The sequence below is a fragment of the Siphateles boraxobius genome, unplaced genomic scaffold (assembly GCF_051911475.1).
Source record: "Siphateles boraxobius isolate OS27281-9 unplaced genomic scaffold, OSU_SipBor_1 122, whole genome shotgun sequence".
Classification (NCBI taxonomy): Eukaryota; Metazoa; Chordata; class Actinopteri; order Cypriniformes; family Leuciscidae; genus Siphateles; species Siphateles boraxobius.
The window spans coordinates 249,800-268,550 of NW_027508725.1; the positions used below are offsets into that span (position 1 = coordinate 249,800).

General features: G+C 39.2%; 1 protein-coding gene across 1 annotated transcript; it reads left to right on the forward strand.

Annotated features, from left to right (window-relative positions):
- Positions 1 to 2,556: 2,556 nt before the first annotated feature.
- On the forward strand, positions 2,557 to 15,408 carry tnfaip3 (tumor necrosis factor, alpha-induced protein 3). The gene is made up of 9 exons (XM_077224073.1): positions 2,557 to 2,849; positions 3,647 to 3,983; positions 9,500 to 9,690; positions 9,826 to 9,967; positions 10,071 to 10,241; positions 11,015 to 11,195; positions 11,533 to 12,428; positions 13,196 to 13,395; positions 13,489 to 15,408. The coding sequence occupies exons 2-9, from the start codon at positions 3,677 to 3,679 to the stop codon at positions 13,747 to 13,749; spliced, it is 2,349 nt and encodes a 782-aa protein (XP_077080188.1). The 5' UTR covers positions 2,557 to 2,849; positions 3,647 to 3,676; the 3' UTR covers positions 13,750 to 15,408.
- Positions 15,409 to 18,751: the final 3,343 nt, after the last annotated feature.

Sequence of the window (18,751 nt, forward strand, 5' to 3'; positions counted from 1 at the left end):
GCTATTTTCTACAGTAATTTCTCTTTAAATCAAGAGAAACATTATCTTTTCAATGCTTTTCCCATACATGCATCATATGTGGTGTCCATGCAAATCAATGGTGGTAAACTAACGCAATAACCGTTATTCTTCAGTTTCCTTTGGAGGGATTTCTGTATATTTCTCATTGGGTCACAGCATGTGCAATTCACACACTTAGTTCCCTTTAAAGTCGGCATGAACCAGAATCCACGACTTGTCTTCTCTATTGTGACGCGTATATCTGAGTGAAACAGCTTCTCGAAGGAGGAAAACCCTCAGGAATTGATTGGATCGCTGTCGTTTGCTGTTTGCTGCTATTGTTTCATGTGAGTGAGAGGTTCTTTAAAAATAATCATTTACACGGGATACATAATTTATAATAAATACTGCAATATTCTATGAAATAATATGCATGTTGATTCAGATTTCATGGTAACTTTAAAAGAACTAAAGCCGGGGTTTGAGGCACCGCAGGGTGTCGGGTCTTTAAAAATGTATTTCTACTTAGTTTCATATGTTCTTTTATTCATCACATAGTTGATTTGTGTAGTGTAGCCTTAAGAAATAGAAATCTACAGTATCTCTGTGTGGCACAGTGAATTCAGGGATTTAAAGTATTGAGTAAAGAATGCATACTCAATATAAAGTAAAGTAAAGAATGTCAAAGGATTTAAAGTATTGAGAAAGTAGGTCAGCACAAGATTAGCATAATATAAAGATGTTTGTTCATGTTATTAATCAAAGGTGTTAGTCAGTGTTACCGAGACATTTTGAATGTATTGAATATAAAGAATGAATGACCCTGGCAAGAAATGAAATGTCAGTCACTCTTTATTACACAATTTTTGATGGGAACTTCTGATCAAGTTCTCTTGAATGACATGCCCTCTAAACTTTACACCCACATCATCATCATGCACTATATTAATCTTTATGATTCGCCTAGCAAATTCTGCCTCGTCATTCTGCAAAACGGACGTCGTTTGTGTCTATCATAAAGTGTGAATTTTTGTTGTTGTTTTTTTAAACACAGATTATAAGCTAGCGGTCTTTATTCATCCTATATACATGTTTACCGTGGTACAGGTACTCAAACTCTTCAAGAACGAGTTCAAGTTTGTTATAGGTACACCAAGATTTTAGAGTAAACAATTGAAATGTGAATATTTGTATAATAGCCGCATTACATTCTCTTTCTAAGAGCACCTTCCAGTTTCACAGCCTTGCGCTTTGTAATATTGCACTAAACTGTCAATCTTTCCAGCTCACAGAAATATGCTCTGAAAGCGTTTCACTTACACGTTTCCATTAAGTTATGAAAACATTACTTCTGAATGTTCTATGAGTTTGCAAAATGTACAGTTTTTTTTCTTGGTTATGCAAAAGTTAAGGAAAAATTCCAGTTTATCATTCTTCAAACATCATTGGAATGTTACTTTAGAATGTTCCCTGAACATTCTGAAACAAGTAGTAGCCTAACATTTAAAAAGGAACGTACTAAAACATTTAAGAAAAAAATTGTAACACTTTACAATAAGGTTAACGTTAGTTAATTATATGAACTAACAATGAGCAATACATTTGTTATAGCATTTATTAATCTTTGTTAATGTTTGCTAATAAAAATACAGCTGTTCAGTGTTTGTTCATGTTAGTTGACAGTGCATTAACTAATGCTAACAAATACAACCTTTGATTTTAATAACGTATTAGTAAATGTTGAAAATAATATGAACTAAAATGAATGAATGCTGAAGAAGTATATCAATCTTAGTTCACGTTAACTAAGGTAGTTAACTAATGAATAACATTTTTGTGCTAACGTTTTGAGAACATTATTAACGATCAGAACTATGAACAAAAATTCAAGTAATGTTTCTAGAAGAAAGTTGATCATAACTTTGAGAGAATATTATTTCTGAAAATCTTCCCTATTGTCTGGGTTACTGTCAACCCTGTTACCTTTCTGAAGTCATGACATAATGTGGATGGCACAATGCCATAAATGAACACAAACATTATAGGCTACTTGTTTGGGTAGCACTTTATTTTGCTGTGTCCTTATTACATATGTTACATGTACTTACCATAGTAATAACAGTAAATTATGCATAATTACATGCTACTAACCCTCAACCAAATTCTAATCCTACCCAAACCCTATAGAAAGTAGGCTACACATAGTTGCTTAATATTACTGAAATATATAATTACACTGTAACAATGACACCTTAAAATAGCGTAACCCTTGTTTGGTTGAATTAATTTAAAAGTCACATTCAAATAAAAAATTCACGCAGAATAACACTTGTGTTAACCTATAAAGAGTCATATGACTAAAAATTCCTTTCTTGTAATGCACATTCATTCTTTACATTAAATGGAACTAGAACATACATGCGAGTAAAATGCACAGACTGGGACTTCCAGTGTTGTTATGTTTCCATATCTCACATAACTGCCAGCTATGGGTGTGGCGAATCAAACGTCGAGCTTTACGTCATCGACTCGCCCGTAACGTAAGCGTTCAGCGTCACTCGCGCACTGACTCCCCCTAGCGGACAACTCGAAGAGAAAACGCTTATAATGGGTTGTGAAAGTGGAAAGTACCTTATGGAAATCCCCTACTGGCTTTTATGTACTGGTATCAATCGGGGTATCTGAACTAGAACGTAGACTTTGCCGTGTTTTTGGACGCGTCTCAAGCGAGCAGTGAAATCCAGTGGATCTCTTAAAGCGCCATGGACTATTAAAGTGGACTGAGTGAAGTAACAGCAGAGCCAGAGCATCTTATGGGCTTTGTCGGTGGATACCGACATATTGAACAGGTAAGAGTTGTCCGATTCATCGCTGCCCGTTCCCTCGCCTCTCCAATGTCGCGTTTAGACTCTTTCCTAAAGCAAGCGAGCTTGATTTCTCCCATATTGTCTCACGCTCAAACGCCAGGCTGTCTTGTACGGACGGATACAGTCTTGAACACCACGGATTTTGACAGCCATTGTTTGCGAAGACGTCACTTATCAGCGATTAAGAACGTTTAACGGAGAAAACGTTCTATTGTTGCCATGGGGACATATAGCTTCCGTTCGAGTGTTACAGTGTTCCATTGTCTAACGGCTTCTGTCAAGGCAATTACGTAATTCGAGCGTCAGCAACTGATGATATAGGCTAATATATTCGCGTCGGTCTCTATTGTCCCCGTTGTGCTTTGTGTTTAATAAAACCGTGGATGTCGCTTTCCTCACGATTAATTCGCGAGAGGTATTTAAGGGAACTGTCTGAGTAAGTTGGCCCTAAAGAACCCGGCAGCAGAGACAAATAAATGGTGCCCTTGCAGTCAATGGCATTTTTGTCTCAACCCATCTATTATCGCCTGTTCTGATAGTTTTGGAAAATTGATTGTGGGGGCGGACTTATAAATATCTTCGCCTTTCACTCATCTGACCTCAAGAGCCCTTTACCATGAGACTGGAATACACCATTAGCTTTCAGGGGCCATCATCAGTCTTTCAGTTCTTCACCTTTTAGGGTGGAGGGAAATGAGGGGAAATTCTTGTTTGCTGCACATGGTCGTGGGTTGAGCGCTCCTGACAATGCTGTTGTTGTTTCATGTCTTCTTTCACAGTGATAGATTGGTTCCCCACTACAGATCACCATGTCTCAGGGCCAGAACTTCCTGCCCAAGTTCCTGTTCGTGAGTAACCTCCTGAAGGCCGTGAAAATCAGAGAGCGGGTTCCCAATGACGTGGTCAAGCCTTCGTCCAGCAGCGGCCTGATCCATCACCTGCGCAGTATGCATCGCTACACCCTGGAGATGATCCGCATGAGCCAGTTCCCGCAGGCCTTCCGCGAGGTCATCCAGGCGGCCATCTTGGACAGGGCCATGCAATGCTCTCTGGAACAGGAGAAGAGGTTGAACTGGTGCCGTGAGGTCAAGAAGCTGGTGCCGCTGAGAACCAACGGTAACTATGCTGTGATTTTATCAGCTTGAGCGCTAGTCACGTTTCCTTCCAATGAAACGGCGACATTAAAGTTACTTTTAAACCATTTGTATCGGTTTAGTTAATTAAACGTCAATGGTCCTATACTCTATGTAAATGCTCTATCATTCACTTCTTCTTGGGAAATGCTCAGTGTTGGGTATGTTACTCTAAAAAGTAATTAATTACTAGCTACCAATGCCAATCTTTAGTTACTGTACTAAAAAGTAGTGCATTACTTATCACTAATTACTTTCTAAATCCCAAATCAAGCTATCAACAACACACGGATAGACATGAAACTGCTTAAATTCTATAAAATAAATAATATAAAATTGCACAAAGTATTCAAAGGGATAAGGTTACATTAAAAACATATATTTTAAATCCACTTTTGTTTTAAATATAATAGTAAAAAAAAATAAAGAGTAATTCCTTACTTTACTTTTTCAAGGGAAAAGTAATACAATTAACAGTAATTAATTACTTAGTAATACATTACACCCAAAACAGGAAATGCTTCATAATATGGATGTTTTAAATAGTAATAGGCTGATATATATCGGCCAGACCAAATAATTAATCACTATTTATTTTCCTATTTTTTTGTCTGATAATCATATCTTCTTGGTCAGTTAACAAAAGTGGGTGACGCTTTTAATTTTACCGAGTCATTGTTACATGTTACATGCAGTTATTGTAATAGTAATAACTATAAATTATGCATAATTACATGCAACTAACCTTAGACCTAAATATAGTAAGTACAAGTAGCTAATTAATATTACTCGGTATTTAAATGTATAATTACAGCGTAACAAAGAAAACCTTAAAATAAAGTGTAACCCAAAAGTGATACTTCTCTTATAGTGTAAAAACTATTAAATTTATCACAGTGATTTTATATGCATCTCAAGTGCTGTTGTTATCAGAATTATAACATCTAAAGATATCGCATCTGCCATTAAAAAAGCTATATCATTAGAACACTTAAAAAAAAGCCAGTGCTTCATGGCAGACGGGAAAATCCTGCACTGTCTGTCACACGGATGTTTTTCCCCTCAGTTTGCTCTGAGGGGCCGTGCCGTGATGCTGGGCTCCAGCGAGTGTGTGTGTGTGTGTGTGTGTGTGACTGGTGTTTGGGTCAGGTCGCTCTGCTCTTCTCTTATGAGTAATGCTGCGAGGGAAACTTCTCTGTACTTGCCATTGTTGCTCCATTGTACAGTCACTATTTACAGTAACTGAAATTAGGTAAACAGAGACTACACACATCTCATGTACTCATTACGTTCATTACCATTACCATCAGTTTCATTATTTTATGCAGTTGTGATAGTAGATGTCATTTTGCCATGTCTGGTTCCTGATAGCTCATCGTTTATGTGTTCTGGTAAATTTCTTGCATTTAAAAAAAAAAATTCTGTACAGCACATATTTTTCCTCATAACGAAACTGGAATTTTCTGTTTTAAATCACACGGGATTATGAAATCGCTAGACTGGAACATGTTGTTTAAAACGGATTGCACTGATAAGACCCGTAATAGAATATAGTCTAGAGAGGAACTGGAATAAATGTAATGCTCAAATGTAACACCGCTAATAACGTAATACACAATGCAGCAGAAATGGCCATTTTAGGTGTGCTAGGCGTATGTTTCCTTCAAAACGTCTATCTGCATTTGTCTTCATTTTCTGTCCTGATGTGTTAGGAATATTTAAAAAAGCCCTTCCGCATGAGTAGAACAACTCCCTAGTTCCTGCATGAACGGTAGATTTTAGTCTGCTGTTGTATTTTACTGATTTATAAAGTGCGTCTTTGGGATTTCAAGTTTAGTCAAATAGTTTGATCAATAGTCTGGTGCTATTAAAGCAGAGGATATGTCTAAAGTTTGAGGTTGTATTTTGTACATTTACATGTATGCATTTATCCAAAGCAACTTACATTGCATTATTATTATTATTATTATTATTAGTTTTTGCATTCCTTAGGAATTGAATCATGACCTTGGCACCATTGCTGTACTGTTTGAGCTACAGGAATAAATTGTATTGATTACCATTAGTGTATATATATATATATATATATTATTTATTTATTTACTGTTAAACCCCATTGCAGTTATACAACATGAGTAACGAATGGACTAATTGATATTGATAATGAATGACTGCTGACAAGACAAAGATGTCTGAGGCAAAATTACAAAGCTTTAGTTTAAATAGTTTATGTGTACAATAATTACTCTGCCTCTGCTTGTGCATCTGATCGTATGACAGTAAAATCGGAGAATTGGACAATGTTATCATATTTACACAGTGCTTCAATCGTTTTCTTGAGGCCACACACTTCTCCTGTGACTATTATTGCTGAACGTGTTGAAAAGGATGTGGTTGTATAGCAGATGCTGTTTGTATCCAGGTTTTGTGTGTTCATTTTCTGTTCTTCATTGTGGGGTTGCTGTTTTGAATATGTAACTTCCCAAGTTACAAGTTTCACATAATTTACAGTAAACTGTTTAAATACAGTCAAGCTGAAAAATATGGTAAGCTACACTGCAAACTACTAACAAAAAGTAGCTAACTATGAAAGTATTTGAGGAGGGAATATCTTTATGTAACTCTAATGAATCAAACTTGAACAGAACACAATTTAACCAAAACGGTGATGAGCAGAAACATTACATTCAATAAGAAAAAAAGTTAATGGTTTATTGAGACCGAATGTGCAAGGACAAATTGGTAAATCTTCCATGATAGAAAGGCCAAGTTAATTAAAAACCGCAACTTGTTAAAGTCCCACTGTAGTCAGTAATTGTATCCCTAAAAACTCATCTTTGATCACTAAAATGACATAGGCCTATTTAAATGTTTTTCCTTGGATCCACTCGTTGACGATCACACGTTGATCTGATTGGTTACAAGGTAGTTTGTGACGTCAGAAACACCAGCGATTTCAAACCGTGTTTTTGAGACTGTCTTTGTTTCACTGCAGTTTTAAGCAGAAAATACTCAGCAATGCTGTCGACTTATGAATTTACACATGGTTTGTGTTAAAGCATATTAAAAACACCACATAAACAACATTAAAAGCTTGATTTTCACCACAGGGGAACTTTAACAATTTGTTACTGGAAAAACTCATTATTTTGAAAAGTGCTTCTGGAAAATGTGGTTAAGTTAGTTGTTGTTATAAGTTAGCAATACTATTTTCAGATAGTTGGAGTGTATTTTTTAATGGTGTAGTGTTATCAATTCAGATCAATTTCTTATGTTAATGAAAGTATGATTTAGAGATGATGTAGAATTTGTCGTTTTCTGTACCTAGTGTTGAAGGTCTACGGAAACTTACTCTTGTGTAACAAAAAAGAAAACACAGTACAAATAGTTTCCATATAAACCATAGACCAGTTAAAACCTCCCTCGACTTACTTTAGGAACATTTGGTCTTTTGTGTTGATAGCAGGTACAGACAAAAACCATGGCGTTGGACAATAGCACAAGTTAAAAGAACAGGAACTAGATCATATGTTCAGACTTCCCTTATCGGCCCTAGAGATGGCATGGGCACGGCACAGGCATTCCTGTACAACATCGGCCCTCCTCTCTGGAAAGTCCAGATGCTTTATATCATGGCTCTGGTGTCAAGAGGAGTCAAGGGAAAGAAAAAGTTGAAGTGAAGTCCTTACGGCGCTTAATCAGAGAATCACATACTAGGGAAATTCCTCACAGTTGTTTCACACAAGCTCGCGCGCACATGCAAATGCGAACGAATGCATTTGAGCACACATGTTGCACAACATCAGAAAGAACACATAGCCTAATCTAGGCCATGTACAAAGTTCTGCAGAGCATGCTTGTTTTTTTAGTGTTCAAGTTACTGAATGGTTAGGTTACAGTAAAGTTATTCATTTACAAAAGTAGCCTATATAAAGAGTTTTGTGACTGCAGAAAGTTCCCTATAGGTTGCCCGACATGGTCAAACTGCTGTTGGGTTTTATGAAGAGCTGATTTAATCGCTTTTGCAGAGATAAGGTCACATGTTCTGTTTTTAAATGCACACAGTTTGGATGAAACCGATATCTTTAAACTGCTTCAACAACTCTTGTGGAAATCCCCTGAATTGCTTTTATCTCATCCTTAATCTTGCGTCTTGACAAATCCAGCTGAACTAACCTTTAGGTGTAAAAGATATTGCTGTCAGTGTATGCAACAACAAAGCAAAGATTGTGTATATATATTTTTTTTTTAAATTGTAGCTATGTAACGCATGCCAACCGGTTGCTAAGGCTCTCTATGTTATGACAGTCTTGATGATTGTGAAAGTCCAAACGGGAACTGCAAGTTCCAAAGCCTTTTTGTTGATGCATGAATACCTCCTTTATGAACTTTTATGACCTGGTTTTTTTTTTTTTTTTTTTTTTTTTAAGTAAAGCCTGTCTGCAAACGTGATTATGTATGTGGAAGGTGACGCTATCCTTCAGGACATCCAATGTACAGTCAAACCAAAATTTATTCAGACAACTTCAAAATTTCTCACATTATCACAGTTTATTCGCTATAGTTTAGAAAATGGTAATAAAATACGACAAGAACTCAGTTGATATTTCACTGGTTTTGTCCGTCCTTCTGTTAGACTGTCTCTCAAATGAATTACGTTGAATATCTGTCAGCTGTTAAATTTAACTACACAATTAGATAATACCAAATTAGCTCAACCCATGCTTCATGTTGTTCAGACTGTGGTGTAAAAAGATCGCATTAGCAATTAAAGAAAAAACACTTCAGCAAAACATGATCAGCTCAAAGTGTCTGAATAATTTTTGGTCCCATATTTGTATAAATTTTACTGGTAGTCACTGTATGAAGAACTTTTGGTTATAATATGTCACAGTTTACTGTATTTTGCTCTCCTCACTTACATAAATGAACTATAGTGTCCTGCACCCACTAGTAAAAGAATATCAAAATGTATATCTGGTGTCTGAATAACTTTTGGTTTTCCTGTATAAAGGCAGACCTGCATGCTGCCATGTTTGCAGAAACTGAATGCCGATTTGTGATTAATTCCTCTGGAGCCTCAGGATAATAATGTCCTGATGGCACCACAAGAACATGCAAACAATAGACGTCATTCCACCGTCTCGGTTAACTATAAACCCAATATAGTCTGACTATGAGGAACCAACTTCTAGCCAAAATGACCTTGAATTTGGTTACATGTCGGTTTTGCCAAAATAACTTGCAAGATGTATGATATTCAAAGTAAACCGTGATTTGGTTTCATTTCCTCACTCATTTAATTTCTCTGTTATCTAATTGATGGTTGAGACCATTTTTTAGTAAATTTTTACTCACAGAGAGCCCAAATTTTGCCTTGTTTTAGCCTAGACATGAGGGCTGTGTTTGGACGGCTATTAGACGTCTTTTAAATGCAAAATTGCTTGCTGGGTTGTGACTGTCCAGAGATATAATCTGTGTTTGTGTGGTTTGGTTTAGGTGATGGGAACTGCCTGCTTCACGCAGCCTCTCAGTATCTTCTAGGGGTTCAGGACACAGACCTGGTGCTCAGAAAGGCTCTTTACGCAGTACTGAAGGAAACAGACACTAGTAACTTTAGGACACGCTTTCAAACAGAGCTTCTGCACTCGCAGGAGTTCACCCAGACTGGCCTGAGATACAGCACTTTGGTAAGCACTTCCACCTTCACTACGAACATGCAAAATTCTCCAAAACAGCCAGGCAAAAAAATCATAACATTGTCCTTTGGATTTGGACTCATGGATTTGGACTCATGGATATTTGCAATTTGTTTTGTTTCTCAGAACTGGGAGGAGGAATGGGTTAAGATTGTAGAAATGGCTTCTCCAGTGTCCAGCAGTAATGGCCTACAGTTTGACTCTTTAGAGGATATTCACATATTTGTGCTTACAAATATTCTACGGAGGCCAATTATTGTTATTGCAGGTACGTATCCGTAATACAGGAGCATTTCAATAGATTTGCACAAACACAAGTGCATCAACATGACCATAATATATGACTGATTTTAATTATTTTTTCTCAACAGACCAAGTACTTAGAAGTATGAAATCTGGTTCCTCTTTTTCACCCCTTAATGTGGGGGGGATATACCTGCCTTTGCATTGGCCTCCAGGAGAATGCTACAAATATCCCATAGTGCTTGGATATGACTCCCAGCACTTTGCACCCCTGATCACAATCAAAGATAGTGGCCCAGGTACGTCCCTAGACATTGCACTACTCTTGTTGCCTGAAAAAGTTTACGTTTTGTTCAAATTTTTTACTTAATCGTAATGGTAGAAAACTTGGTAAAGGTTTTGGCACTTGTTATGTGAACACACACACACAAAAAATCATGGACATGATTCGAAAAGGTTAAATGGTCCTGTAAAAAATAGTCACACTTGTGCTCCTCGCGGTCAAAAATGACAAACGAATGGGAGACAAATTGTATCTAGTGAAAACATTTGGTATTGCAGCCAAACAAATCTCACTGAAAGCTCATTTTTTTTGAGATATCAAGCTCAAATTTGGAACACAACTTGTTTAAATTAATGGCTTTGATTTTCTTGCAGTTCTAAGTAAAGTGTAATTTTGTTCATGTAAAAATTGAAAATAGTATTTTTGTGCAGTTTTCATAACTACACATAAAATTCTGTTCCTTTTTTAAACTTTTTTCACTTCAGCGATAATCTGCCAAGTGTCGTCTTTAAAAAGAGGTCAAACTTAAGTCTGTGCTCTAAAGCATTCAAGATTTACGACAGTTTAAGTTGGAAATGTAATTTTCAGGTCTTTGCTCAAAAAGTGTATAAATGGATTATAAATACTGCGTAAATATAATTTACTATTAAAAACATCCCCTAAAAATACAAAATATTAAATAAAAAACATTATCAAACTAAAACTAACTAATTGACGGGAATTTTTGATCAACCGTTGCTCTTAGTCGACCCAGTGTGTTTGAAGATTTGCTGTTTCTGACCCATTCAGAGATCCGTGCGGTGCCGTTAAAAAACCCGACACGGGGAGGCTTTGAGGAGCTTCGGTTGCACTTCCTGACAGAAAAGGAGCAGCAACAGAAGGAGAAGTTGCTAAAAGACTACCTAATGCTTATAGAAATCCCTGTCATTGGCCTGGGCTACGATCCCACACAGATTATCACTGCGGCCAGGTATGAGCTAAATACACTCTTTGTTGAAGTCTTGCTGTATGTTCCTCAGTGTAACCTCTAAAAAATGATGGCGCTTTGTCGTGTACCTTTTTGTATAACGGTTTTCTCCAGAGCGGCTATTAATGAACTAAATTAATACATTTTTTACAACAACAAAAAGAGACCTTACTTAATTTGGACTATGATGCTATTTTCTTCTAGAAACAAACTTTGTTGCGTTATTTTCCTGTTACCACTATGAAGCTGTTTTTAAACAATCTGTATCGTAAAAAGTGGTTTATAAATAAAGGTGACTTGACTTGACTTTAAAAAAAATCTTGAATCCATCCTCTATTAGACTTGATGAAGGCAACCTACCTGAGGATATGAACCTGATGGAGGACTACCTACAACTGGTAAACCATGAATATAAGCGCTGGCAAGAGGATAAGGAGTCATCATGGGCCCCCCAATCCCAGCGTCCCCCTCCCTTCTCAGTCTCCCAACTCTCTCTCATCGAGATCCGCTGCGCCACACCCCGATGCACCTTCTACGTCTCGGTGGACACTCAACCGCACTGTCACGAGTGCTTCGAGAAGCGGCAGGCGGGTCGGAAACCAGAGGCCATTTCCAGCTCAAATCAATCGTCATCCTCGGACCCGGAGAGCCGAGGGAGACTGGAGCGCTCAGCCCTCCCCAGCCCTCGTTCTGCTCCCCCTACGGCCCCAAGTCTAAGCCTTTACAGTGAGACTCATGCCATGAAGTGCAAGACCCCCGGATGCTTGTTCACACTCAGTGTGGAGCACGACGGGTTGTGTGAACGCTGCTTTACGGCGAGGCAAAACCGGCCCGCTGCCAACAGAGCGTCTCACGGATGGTGCCACGGTCAGTGGGCGCAAGGCGGCCGGGAACGAGAGAAGGAAACGGAGAGGGAAAGAGAACGAGAGCGAGAAAGGGACACAGAGAGATGCGTTATGTGTCGACAGGAGGTTTTTAGGATATTCAATGGTCTTTGCCCGCCCTGCATGCAGAGGACTGCTGTTTCCGAGAGAGGAGATGCCCAGCAAGAGGAGCCTTCAACTGAGGCCTCGGTGTGGGCAATGCATCGGGAGACCGAGCGCACGGGCACCACCGGACACACCTGGAAAACGCCGGCCGCCCGACCGTGTAAACGCTCCGGTTGCCAGTTCTTCGGGACGGCCGAGAAGCTTGGATTCTGCACTATATGTTATCTAGACTACCAGACAAATCACCGTAAGTGCAACTATTCACACTAAATTCTTGTAGTATCTCTCTGATGAACAAGGAAATATCATCTCTCAACTATAATCAGGGTTTGAAATTAACTTTTTCACTCACCGGCTAATTTGGTTACAACATTTTTATGTGACCTACAATGCCACATTTTTCTAAATGTCATAACCATTTGTTAACACACAAGTATTCATTACTTCAGTAAGCTCATTGTTTCTGCCTTAAATTATTACATTGTTTAAATTAATACATTTTTAGCTAACTGTGATTTGTATTTCTGTATGTACATTTCTGAAATACATAACTTAAGACACGTTAAATTGTAAACGATGTGTATTGTGAAAATAGCTCTACAAATAAATGTGAATCGAATTGAAATGTGAATTTCCGGCCATTCAGAACTTCTACTAGCCAAAAAAAAGAACAAATGTTCCAGATGAACTACGTCACAGCTTATATATATTCTGCGCAATACGCTGTATTTAAAATATCATGACGACTCACGAGTCGAGTATTTGCGCTAAATCTGAACAAATTTTGCCTACATGAACTTCCCCAGCAAAGTGAGTAAACATAATAAGTAACACGCTAAATTAGCTAGTGATTTGACAGCGTTACCCGCCACAGTTGATTATTACCCGCGGGTTGGCGGGTGTGAATTTTAAACCCTGATTATAAAGTCTCCACTTCCTTTTGGGTTCAGGAAGCAATTCATAGACATTGTGACGTCGACCACAAGAGCAAACGTGTGATTTTTGTCTGCACAGAGGCCACCCCTGCTATTGTCCAGCCCAGGCACACGTCCGAGGCGGGTTTCCAGAACTGTCCACGGTGCCGAGGTCAGGGATGCGGTGCCGAGGGAAAGGCCATGCTGGAGGGTTACTGCAACAAGTGCTTCGTGAAGGAGCAAAGCGCTAGACTCAACCAAGCTGCTAGCAGGGGCTCGAACTCCCCACCTCTTGTCACGGTAAGTGTCCTTATTTGCTGTTGTGGGGGAAGTTTGGTTCTGCTTAAGTGTTGAAGAACCGATAAAGCAACGAGCTGTGTTGTTTCTGTCCAGCGGGCCTCGAAACCACGTCCACCGCCAGCGCTCACCCAGGCTCAGTGTCGGCGCAGCGGTTGTAAGAACCTGTCCCCTGGTTGCACGGACCTGTGCCCGGACTGCATCAGCCGAGGCCAGCGAGAGGGTCGGCGTGCCCAGGCGCCCAAAGAGAAAAGCAAACAGCGCTGCAAGACGCAGGGCTGCGATCACTACGCCAATCAAGAGAAACAAGGCTACTGTAACGAATGTGACCACTTCAAGCAGATTTACCGAGGCTGACTAAACAGTTCAATGTCAAAAAGGGCCTCGTTCATCGTGCATTCTTGTGCATGCTGGCGAACACTCTTACACAAGGAACTTTGTGCCCAAAATCCTCCACCTGTCTTGGGCAGGGCCTAAAAAGCCCGGTGGTGCTGTAGAATTGGTGATTACCTCTCAACTGAAGTTTTGGTCATTTGTATCATGTGTGTGTATAGGACTTACGTGAGATGCTAGCATACAGAAACTTATGATACACAGTGACGTCTAGACACACACCTGTGGCGTCTGCTGTTTATATTGAACAGGGTAATTAATTGCAAACTTTCTTGAAAAATTGACGTGAGCATGTATAAGAATTGATCAGTTTAGAAACAAATTTGACCAAAGTTAATTTACTGAAAAGTGTCTAAGCCAATGTGCATCGCCACTGTGGACTGCAGAAAGCCAACAGGCCTTTTGGAAGTACAGGAATGAGACGTACAACAGGGTATGCAGAGACCACCGAAGGACAGCATTTGATAGTTTATTCATAAAATGTAGGTTAAGTGCCAATGAGAGCTCGCTAAGCAGAGTTCGAATTTCATTTCCTGCTGCACCATTTGATGTCTGCAAGCAGTATGAATCTGTTGCCTTTGAGAATGTTTTTGTTTACCATTGATCACTTTTTCGCAAGTTCTTCTTGCTCTTGAAACTATTTTTCACTTTTGCTTGCCTTGCTAAACTTCATATGACTTGGTCTGTTCTATTGAATGGATATGTTCATTTTTCTGTGGCTGAAAAATTCCTTAAGTGCAATGAAAACCAGATACTTGACACCTCCCCGATGAATAGAGCTGATGAAATTACAATAAGCTGAAGGGAATTGCCTTGCCAAAATAAGGACGTAAAAAAAACTTTAAGATGTCTGAAATCCCCGTTGGGATTAACAGCTAGGCGAAAACGAAACGAATCAGTCCAAACATAAACGAACCCAGGTAGGAAACGTCCGCTCCTAGATCTGTGAACTCCCTGTTTCTTGCTGTTCTTGCCCAGCCACATTCTTTTGGTTGCACTACTCTCCTTTAAACACACAATGCCTCAGTCTATTCTTTGCATATGTTTAGTATGCACAAACTGACATTCTCTATTTGAATATTTCCGAAATATCTGCAAAGACGTAAAGAGAAAAGATAGAGTTAGCTTCTGTGGCATCATTTATAAAGAAATAACTGTCCGTGTTAAACATTCCCATCTTTAAAGTCTAATATTGTGCAACCACATTTAGCTTTGTCTACTTGAGAATTAGTTTAATGTGGGCCTATACAGAAATGTGCTTTGGATAAATGATACACAGAAAATTTGCAGTCGAATCGTAAAAATTAAAGAGTGTCTACTCTTCAACTACTGGATCTGTTCAGTCAGTTCAGATCATCACAAACTTGCACAATACTTATTAATAAGCTGCTCTGGAATTAGGAATGGTACTCCTGACTTACTAGTGACATTCCAGTTATAGACCTAGACGAATATAGATGAAAAGATAGAAATTTTGTGCAACCTTTCATAGAGTATTGTATGAAAAGCCTTGTTTTTTGGTTTGTTTTGGTATTTATTCACAGCAAATATTATCTGTAATGTGTTTCAAGAATTATTTATATGTGGTCCTGGAATAAATTATTTTTAATAGAAAAACAAAAACCAGTTTCCTGTGTCTGTGTACTTTAATCTGCTTTTTTAGAGTTTGAAATACATGTTAAAACAAGAAGCACTATAAAGTGATTATTAAGCAGTGCATCAGTGTGTGACACACAACTGTATTGTATATTAATAAAGTAACATTGTTTTTGGTATTGTTAGCAAAACAACGTTACCATGCCAATGTCTTCCACTAAACAACTAGTCAGGAAACTGTGGTTGGCTGATTTCATGATGACCGCTACAGGCAGCACTATGAACAAGTGGATGATCGCAGTGCCAGATGAACAGGTTGAAATAATACACCAACAAAGTCACATAATGGCATGGGCTGAGCTGTGAGGATTACTGGCCAAAGAAAACAAACTTTGGCAGCTATCCAGAAATCATAGAACCATGTTACACAACTACTGTCCTCTTTCATTTCTCCACAATCACCTGAAAAAGTACTCAAGGCTGCTCAGGAAAAACTGCAGAATTGACCTTGTGAAAGCAGCCAAAGAGATTCCCAGGTGGAGGCAGTGCAGATGTCAGCCAAGAAAACCACTTAGAATGCAAAAAATCGAGTGACAATTGAGATCTCTACATAAGGGCTGCTGTCAACATCCAAAATATCAAAGTATAGGAAGGGAATGATTTCTAACAGGAGATATAGGGTGCTTCTCAATACTCAAATTGATGCTTCCTCGTTTCCTCGCTCCTCTGTCCTCCATCCTATGACCCGGAAACTGAACGAATTCAGCCATCTTTGAGGACATCTCAATTCTCTGATTGCACCACGAGGAACAAGGAGGATGCATAGGTGTATCCAATAGGGAAGTCTTTCTTGTCGAGAAATCTGACTGTCACATCTGTCACAATAATTTTAATTTTAATTTTACTTTTTCAGCTTAAATAAACCAAATATGACACATATATCAGCAGTCTATCTTGCTTTATATTTATTAATTTCTTAAATAACCACACTCTAACAACTTGAGGGCAGCTAATGATGCTTTGAAATGACACTCGAGTGATCAAGGATATTCCAATATACAATTAAGTTTTCCTTCCATTCCTCCGTCCTCATTTTCTTTCCTTGCAGCCTTCCCTTGCATCCTACAGGGGGTGAAGCTGAGAAGCGAGGACAGGAAACGAGAATGCACAAAGAATAAGAACTGAGACACACCCATAGCTCTGGCCCTGGTAATGGTGTGACCAACTGCAAGGGTTGAAACCGTGGTCCAAACCCAAAGCTGCAGCTGAGTCTGGGTGCCAAACACAACCACCCGAGTCTGAAACACAAGGTTATCCCTGAGGGAAAGCTCCCTTGGAAGTACTGCCAGAGGGTTCAGGAGTACAGAGAACTGTGGCTTTCCTGGCTGATCATTCGAGGATCCTCAAGGAGCACCTTCTTCTTGCACATGAAGGTTCTATGTAATGTCAAAGACTATAGAATAACAAAAGGTGTGTCACTCTTATTGTTTTGAATGGGGAAAAGTGCAAAGCTCAATATGGCAGAATAAGTCCCGCCTTCTAAATAAGTCATCACGTCACTGCAGCCGCTAGAAGCACCGGTTCCTATAGAAACAATCAGACGCACGCTTTCACTGCGCATTAGCTTGATCCAGCCTAAAAAAAATATTTTCTGTCATGATTCGAGCATTTAGAAACAAAATTTATGAGACATTTGTTGTCAGATTTCATTGGTGATTTCAAATATGAAATTTAATCATAAGTTTGGCAAATAGTTTTGGAGAATTTGATGTTTCCCAATTCAAAGAGATGGAAGCTGCACTTGCATGCCTGAGAGGCGTTTCAAAGATGGCCGCCGAGTGAAATGACTTGTCTTAAAGGGACTTTGGTAATGTTCCCCGCAATGGAGGCATCCACGCAAATAACCGCCACCTGATTGTATGAACCCAGAGGTACCATTCTCAACCAGTCATGGTATACACTAGGGTAAGAATCCTTCTTATGTAAGAAACCTAAGGTTCTTTGTGCCAACTTTATGGTTCAGGTGGAAAACTGTCAAGGTGTGTCAGACCTTGTTCATGGTAGTCTGCTAGGACTTGACTGAAAAGCATTGTTTGTAGTCCTGCCATTATTTCCGTGACTTTCCGTTACTCGGTCCCACTTGAACCGCAGTGGGAAGTGAACTCTAACAAGGACGCTAAAGATTGCACCAGCTAACCTCTGATGCTAGCATGCCTTTTGAGACCAGGGGAGTGAGGTTTACAAGCACAGCTCTGACCTTTGACCATTACACTCACACCCCTAAATGTCATTCCCATCCGGGTCACGGCACCAAATGTAACCAGTCCTACTTGACCCGCTCTACATGGGATTCGTACTGGGTGAAGACGGGCGCGCTAACAATGCTAGCATGCCTCTTGAGACCAGGGGAGTGAGGTTTACACGCACAGCTCTTACTTGCCTTCATCCGTTACACTCACCCCCCTAAACCTCACTCCCATCCGGGTCACGGCACCAAATGTGTGTTACTTGACCCGCTCCAAACAGGATTCGAAACGGGCGAGGCAGGCGCGGTTACAATGCTAGCGTTTTAACAATGCTAGCGGTTACAACGCTACACTTCTGATACACACTCTAAGAGGTTGACCAATCAGAGCAGACTGTGTTTTTCGGAAAGGTGGGCTTTAAAGAGACATGAACTAAACAGAGGGTGAAAGAGATGATGCAGTATGTACAGTATGAAAAAAATAATGTTTCCTGAACTATATATCATGTACATGTATTCTAGCAGACCCCAAAAGTAATATTATGAACTTGTAAATGAGCTTGGGTACTTTAAGTATAGCAGTGACTGGTGGGTAAATTTCACTTTCTACTTCCTGTGAAGTCATGTATCGATGTTCCCTTATTCCCTATGCCTTTTGCACTGAACATGTATGATTCCTTTAGATTGGAATCTCACTTCAGATGGTGAAATACCCTATGAAGTCCACTACAACCACAATATATAAATACTATAACAGGCTTCAGCTATCATAAAACAAAAAAAAATTCCACTAGTCTGTAACTCTGCGTCTTACCATCAAGAGGAACGAAACAGAAACATACGCTTATTTCCAAACTATTCTGATGCCAAGTGAGAATGATTTTAAAAAAAGAATGGCTGAAGCGTTGTGTGATTAAATAAGTCTCCATTTTGTGCTTCAACACTCAGTGTTGAGTTCATCATAAAAATCATATATTTTAGTACCTCTGCATTGATGGTATCATTTTTGACTGACTCTAAATATAGAGGCTGGTAAAACCTTGCATAAACCCAGGGTGAATTTTGTGCCATTAAACCGTGCTATTCCGTCACAGGAAGTTTTGTGGTTGTGGGTTACAACATCAC

Excerpts from the sequence above, each read along its gene's own strand:
- tnfaip3 (XM_077224073.1), top strand. The coding sequence starts at position 3,677 with ATGTCTCAGGGCCAGAACTTCCTGCCCAAGTTCCTGTTCGTGAGTAAC. Across the intron at positions 9,691-9,825 it reads GCCTGAGATACAGCACTTTG|AACTGGGAGGAGGAATGGGT; the intron begins GTAAGCACTTCC and ends TTTGTTTCTCAG. Across the intron at positions 13,396-13,488 it reads ACTCCCCACCTCTTGTCACG|CGGGCCTCGAAACCACGTCC; the intron begins GTAAGTGTCCTT and ends GTTTCTGTCCAG.